Here is a 7,200-nt window from a genome sequence, read left to right as displayed (position 1 = left end):
AATCATCTCCAATATTACCTAATGATATGAGGCCACAGATGAATATCCATTTCTCTAAAACTTAAATCCTTCCTTCCTTTTTGACGACCGAATGGCGTAGTGATTAGTGACCCTGACTACTGAGCCGATGGTCCCGGGTGTTGGGAACAGGTACTTAATCCTGGTCCCGTGGTAGGCTCGTTCCAGACTCCTCGCTCCTGGTCTCCTGCTCCAGCGATAGTATGTCCTGCCTGCCTATAGTAAGGTTTACGGCTTGTACTCAGAATGATTGATTTATTCGTTAATTTTTAAATGTTTATTTGCTGGTGTCACAAAGGCAAGTGAATTACAATAATGATTATACAAACTAATGCAATAAAATAGATGGCGCTGTGAAACAAACTAGATGATGGAACGACGTTCTAAGACGACAAAGCATCTGTGGTGCGCGTGCGCCTCCTGTAGTTCTCGCCACATCCGTTAGATGGCGTGAAAGCGTGAACATCCCGCCGGCCTTGGAAGCATCAGCTTTCTATCAGTCAGCCGTATCTCGGAGTCACGGTTGAGGTCGTCGAGTCTGCGCCACCGCTGGTGTCTTCATCAGCTTGCATCGGAAGTGGACAGATCTTGGCGAACGTCCTCTGAATGATCCCGCGCGCCGTCCGTATGTCGGCTACGCGAGAGACGCCGTCCTTGCCTGGGTAGGTCCGCACTATTCGCCCCAGCCGCCATCTCAGGGGAGGGGTATTGTCCTCCTTGATCAGTACCATCATGTCGGTCTGCAGGTCCTGTTCCCTCGTCTTCCATTTGCTGCGGATCTGAAGCTCTGAGACGTACTCCTTGCTCCAGCGTCTCCAGAAATGCTGTCGCATCTGCTCGACTCGGTCGTAGCGTAGCAGGCGGTGAGGGGCAGCGCCCGTCAGGTCAGCGCTGGCAGGTGCGGTCAGAGGCCTTCCTATGAGGAAATGGGCTGGGGTAAGGGGGAGAAGGTCATTAGGATCAGCGGACAGTGGAGATAGTGGACGACTATTTAATACTGCTTCTATTAATGACAATACTGTCGTAAATTCTTCGAAGGTCAACTTAGAATCACCGGTTATTCTACGAAGGTGATGCTTACACGATTTGACTCCTGATTCCCATAAACCCCCGCTATGAGGACTGCGTGGGACAATGAATCTAAATTGAATTTGTTCATTTGCTGCAAAATCAATAATTTCTTGAGAATTATTTTTTATAGCTAAAGAAATCTCTTTTTCTACACCAGTAAAATTTCCCGCATTATCGGAAAAGATAGATTTTGGTTTACCTCTGCGACTATAGAACCTTTTCAGCGCTAAAATATAGTCTTTAGTTGAGAGACCACTGACTAACTCCAAGTGGATGGCACGAGTTACAAAGCACACGAACAAACAAATGTAACCTTTTACCAGAGACCCGCCGCGGCCCTTACGGTTTAATATTGATACTGGCCCTGCGTAATCAACACCACAGTACATAAACGGATAACCCGGGTGAAGACGTTCAGAAGGTAGGTCTCCCATGATGGGAGTCAACGTGTTACCTTTCAGACGAGAGCATATGACGCATCGCCGCACCACCTGCCTCGCCAGGTTCCTACCCCCGAGCGGCCAGTAGCACTCACGCACGGTCGCTAGCAACAGCTGAGGCCCCGCATGAAGTAAACGTATATGTTCGTCTCTCACTAGCAGAAGCGTAAACCGATGTTTACTACACAATAATACTGGATGCTTTTTATTATAATCGAATTCAGTGGCATTCGACAATCTGCCGCCTACTCTAATTATCTTAAACTTATCTAAAAATACGTTAAGTCCCGTTATAGAACAACCTTTTTTATTTGAAATAGGTAAGTTGTTTTCTAAGTTATGATATTCTTCCGGAAACATCTGTTTTTGAGCAATAATAATTAGCGCGCGCTCAGCCGCCGTTATCTCATCTACTGATAACGGGCCGGTCGTCTTTTGTCCGCGCTGCGGCCGAGTGTTGCTAATAAATCTAAGTACATATGCTACAACACGTTTCATTCGATTCAAAGTTGAATATCTTTCAAAGTCAAACACATTATCTACTGTACAAATTAATGACGTAGTTTGCGTTTTCAATTCTGGTAACTCAGGAAGCTCATTAGGCAAGTGTTGGCTGAAATTTAAATTATTTTCCTTTAAAAATAAGGGACCATGCCACCATCTACTAGACTGACTAAGCTCGCTTAGATTTAGACCTCTACTCAATAGGTCTGCGGGATTCTGTAGTCCATTCACATGTAACCAGGTCAGATCTCCAGTAAGCTCATTTATTTCATTCACCCTATTTTGTACGAATTGTTTTAATAAGTGTGGAGACATTCGCAACCAACCAATTACGATAGTAGAATCGGTCCAACAATAAATGCGGTCGAATTTCAACCTTAGAACGTTTACAATTTTATGACATAATCTCGCACCTACTAACGCCCCGCATAGCTCTAATCGTGGTATACTTAAACCTTTTAAGGGAGCTACCTTACTTTTAGCACAGAGTAGCTTCACCGTAACTTCGGATAGGTCATCGTAGCTTCTAATGTAAGCACAAGAGCCGTATGCATCTTGAGATGCATCGGAAAAAATATGCAGTTCCGTGTGTTGAGTGTGCTCACTCCTTACATAACGAGGAACTCTCAATTCTACTAAAGTACTCAACGTCTGTATAAAACTGTTCCAAGTTTTAACTATGCTATCTGGTACGGCATCTTCCCAATCTATCTTACATAGCCACAATTTCTGAATGAGAATTTTGGAAATAATTACTGCTGGCGCTAATAAACCTAATGGGTCATAAATCTGTGATATAATCGATAACATGACTCGTTTAGTCAACCTAGGTGCATTCTCAACCTTTGTTGTGAAGTGCAGTTCATCTGTCGTGTTTAGCCAACCTAACCCTAGCGTTTTACTCTGAGTATGTTCTCCCATAAACATTTCAGTTGAACTATTTTCTGAAAATTTTGAATTAAAAGTCCATTTTCTTAGTATGAATTCGGCAGCTTCTAATACTTGATACGTTTTTTCGCAAATACTATGTAGCTGTTGATAATCATCACAACCGGTAATTAAATCGTCTACCAGAAAGTCTTCATTGATGACGCGAGCGATGACGTCATCACCGCATTCCGACGCTAACTGACGTAAACAGCGCATACTCAGATAGGCCGCTGAGGCCGTCCCATAAGTCACGGTGTTCAATTGATAGACTCCTAGGGGATCCTCCGGCGAGTCGCGCCAGACAATTAGCTGCAATGACCTTTGATCAGGTTGAATGAGAACCTGTCTATACATTTTCTCGATATCAGCACAAACGACGTATTTATACTGACGAAATCGCAATAATATAGAAAAGATATCGTTTTGTAACGCTGGACCTGAATACTGAATGTCATTAAGCGATTTTGAGGATTTTGTGGGCACCGAGGCATTAAAAACTACACGTAAGCGAGTTGTGGAGCTACTCTCTTTAAATACCCCGTGGTGCGATAAAGTGTAGTTAGGTAATTCGGGTTTATCTATACCTATACGTGTCATGTGACCTAACGACTCATATTCATTCATGAAATCGCAGTACATTTGTTTATACTCGGGCGAACGTTGTAGTTTACGCTCGAGCGACATGAACCTGCTTCGCGCCGTGCTGTATGAGTCACCGAGCGCGTCAGCTGATTCTTTCAGGGGAATCCTAACGCAGAACCTACCTGTTTCGTCGCGAGTAGTCGTGGTACAAAATAACTCTTCGCATTTTAGCTCATCTGCGGTGAGCTTTTTTGTTATAGGGACTTCTTCAATTTCCCAAAACTTTCTCATTTGCAAATCTAACGAATCGTTATCTATCGTAGATGTAAAATAACAATGAACCTGTTGCTTATTCGATAGGTTCGTGTTGTCAATGCGGCCTGAAATAAACCAACCTAATTTAGAGTTTTGTAAGTAAGGTCCGCTTTGTAATCGAATTCTTTCTCCTTCTAACAGTTCCCAAAACCTATCCGCGCCTATAAGTAGGTCGATCTCTGACGGAATGTTAAAGGTGGGATCTGCGAGCTGTATATTCTCCGGCATACATAAACTATCTACATCTATACCTACACTGGGCAGATTAGAAGTTATACAAGGCAATACGAGACATTGCAACATTGTATTGTAACTAGACGATTTAGATCTCATAGCTATTTCGCATAGTTGACTCGAGTTAGTGACATGTTGTCCTACACCCGAAATTCGAACAGTGGACTGTATTAGGGGAAGCTTTAACTTTTTGCTTAATTTCTCCGTTATAAAACTATGCTGACTGCCACTATCAAGGAGCGCTCGGGCTAGATGATATTCGTTGTTGACATCAGCTACTTCTATTAACGCGGTGGACAATAAGGTAGGTTGCAGACCTCTCAACTTGGTATGCAAACCAATATCGCACCTATTTTCTCTCGAATTAGGTTCAGATTGACTATGCAGTGCAGCTGAAATAGTGGGAATATTATTGTTATCGGCCGGCGAGGATGAATTCGCACGCACGACAGATAAACTACTACTACTATTAGCCTGATTATGTAACAAACCGTTATGTTTGTGATGACATAACTTGCACGAGCCATAAGTGCAGTCTGAAATTGAGTGACCCGACCGTAAACAGTTAGGACACAGGTTTTTATTCTCCACGAACTTAACCCTATCGTTAACGGGTAAATTCAAGAATAAAACACAAGTATACAACGCGTGATTACTCTGACACATTGCACAACTGCGAATTGTTTTCTCCGACTTGCTTTGAGTGTTAGACACATAACTATGCACTTGTTGATTGGGCTTATGTACCGCGTATTTTTTAGCATCAAAGTGATTATTACCGTGGGAAGATTTGTGTTCTTGTAATGATTTATTTTTATTGTGACTAACCGTTATCAGTTCGAGGGTGTCAGCCTTATTCTTTAAAAATAAAAGCAAATCACTTAGTTTTAGTGAAGAACTACTCGGCTGATCAGACCTAATGGAGCCTTTTTGACTTTCCCACTCTTTTTCTGTGGTTGGGTCTAACTTTGTTACGATTAGGTATATGATTAACGTATCCCATTCATCTACGGGTTCGCCTATTGTTTTTAACGCTCTTAAATTACGATTAACGGTATCTATCAGTTTTCTAATTTGTGAAGGTGACTCGGATTGAATACTTTGAGTATTGAACAACGATTTTACATGATTATGGATCAACAAACGGCTATTATGGAACCTATTCGTTAGGAGGTCCCACGCGTGAGTGTAGTTGGCTGCAGTAAATTCTAGCGCACTGATAACCTGCAATGCACTCCCGCTTAGAGATGATCTCAAGTAATGGAATTTCTGAATCGCGTCCAGGTCATCCCGTTCATGTATCATGGTGTCATACGAGTTCCTAAATTCTAACCACTGATCATATGATCCGTTAAAGGTCGGTAGTTTAATCTCTGGTAACTTTACAGATGCTAATTTAGATGAAGTATTGCGAGTACACGTGGAGTTCGCCATGCTCTCATCAACTAACCTGCCCCCGGCGGCCGCTAACGCCCTAAAATATTGCTCCTCAAACTGTTCACGGTATTCTAATTGTTTTTCTAATTGATTCTGATCGGATAACCTCTCTATTTCGCACTGAATTTGGTTAAAGTTCTGATACAAAGACTCAATAGACTGCATTCGCAACTTTAATTCGGCCTTATCGGTGCTATTTAATTCGGTATCTTTTAAATTAATGAAATATTTATCGAATAAAGTTAACCGTGCCTTCATGGTACCTCGTTGTTTCTTGAGGTCGGCCATGCGGTCACCAGAATTTTCGCGTGATTGAGGAGAGCGCGGATTTTTTAATGATTTAGCAGCACTATCAGACGATTTAGATTCACTGTCACTCATTTTGGGGGCTTAGTGGAAAGATGGAGTACTCACTTGGTGAAGATGCCACGCGGTGCGGTCACGAAACTGCCGATATTGCCGCCGATGCCGCGTGTCGCGATTTCACTGGAATTGAGATAAGCGCACGATTTATCACTGTAGGAGAGGAAGGAGGCTGGTAAGGAAAGAAAGCCTGACCGTTTCTCGTGGTCCTCGAGTATCTGCATCCGGCTCGAAGGACCAAATGTTGGGAACAGGTACTTAATCCTGGTCCCGTGGTAGGCTCGTTCCAGACTCCTCGCTCCTGGTCTCCTGCTCCAGCGATAGTATGTCCTGCCTGCCTATAGTAAGGTTTACGGCTTGTACTCAGAATGATTGATTTATTCGTTAATTTTTAAATGTTTATTTGCTGGTGTCACAAAGGCAAGTGAATTACAATAATGATTATACAAACTAATGCAATAAAATAGATGGCGCTGTGAAACAAACTAGATGATGGAACGACGTTCTAAGACGACAAAGCATCTGTGGTGCGCGTGCGCCTCCTGTAGTTCTCGCCACATCCGTTAGATGGCGTGAAAGCGTGAACACCGGGTTCGATTCCCGGCTGGGGCAGATATTTGTTTAAACACAGATATTTGTTCTCGGGTCTGGGATGTGCCCGTAAAATGGCAATAGGCCCGCCCCCTATTACATTGGGACTAACATAACACTCTGGCGAAAAGTGGTTGCAGCAATGCACCTCTGCCTACTCCGCAAGGGAGTACAGTAGTACAAGGCGTGAGTGCGTGTGTTCCTTCCTTCCTTCTCGCTCCTTTTTGCTCCACGATTTTGTGTACAAAATAGAATAGGTACTAAACACACATCAGTATAGCCATGTATGTAGTAACTAGTATATCGTTTTCATTCAGTACGTATAACTCATTGGCACAGAGTGCCATAAACTAGAAGTTAGATAAAACTGTCATTAGCCGCGGCAAGAGTCCTCCATTCTGATTCAAAGCCAAGCCGCTAGCCGGGCCGAGCCATAAGTCGCGCGCTCCAGAATATTGTTGGGGAGCAATTCACACAAGTTGTTATATGCAGGCTGCAGGGGTCGCGATGCACCCTACTGACCGCGGCTGCGTATTTATGAGCAGGCTCAAATACCATCCACAACAACCTCTATTATACACCTTATAAACTCAGAAACAAAGGCTAGAGTTGCTTGCAAAAATTTTCAAATATCGTCCGGTTCAAATGGTGGACAGAAAATAAAGTTTCGGCCTTTTGGGATTTATGCCTCGTGATTGCTTTATCATTTGAAACG

At 43.1% G+C, this 7,200-nt stretch overlaps 1 protein-coding gene across 1 annotated transcript; it reads right to left on the bottom strand.

Annotated features, from left to right (window-relative positions):
* Window positions 1–272: 272 nt before the first annotated feature.
* Window positions 273–6,463, bottom strand: LOC125488520. Its single transcript, XM_048629466.1, has 2 exons — window positions 5,946–6,463; window positions 273–1,140 (listed from the first exon to the last, which is right to left on the bottom strand). Exons 1-2 carry the CDS (start codon window positions 6,116–6,118, stop codon window positions 519–521), a joined length of 795 nt encoding a protein of 264 aa, XP_048485423.1. The 5' UTR covers window positions 6,119–6,463; the 3' UTR covers window positions 273–518.
* Between the last annotated feature and the right edge of the window lie 737 nt (window positions 6,464–7,200).

This window comes from Plutella xylostella, chromosome 23 (assembly GCF_932276165.1).
Source record: "Plutella xylostella chromosome 23, ilPluXylo3.1, whole genome shotgun sequence".
Classification (NCBI taxonomy): Eukaryota; Metazoa; Arthropoda; class Insecta; order Lepidoptera; family Plutellidae; genus Plutella; species Plutella xylostella.
The sequence above is the reverse complement of the archived record's forward strand: the minus strand, read 5'-3'. Positions and strand labels throughout refer to the sequence as shown.

Coding starts and splice junctions, on each gene's coding strand:
- LOC125488520 (XM_048629466.1), bottom strand. CDS start 6,118: ATGCAGATACTCGAGGACCACGAGAAACGGTCAGGCTTTCTTTCCTTA. Junction 1,141..5,945: donor CCGCGTGGCATCTTCACCAA/GTGAGTACTCCA, acceptor TGTCCCACGCAG/TCCTCATAGCGGGGGTTTAT.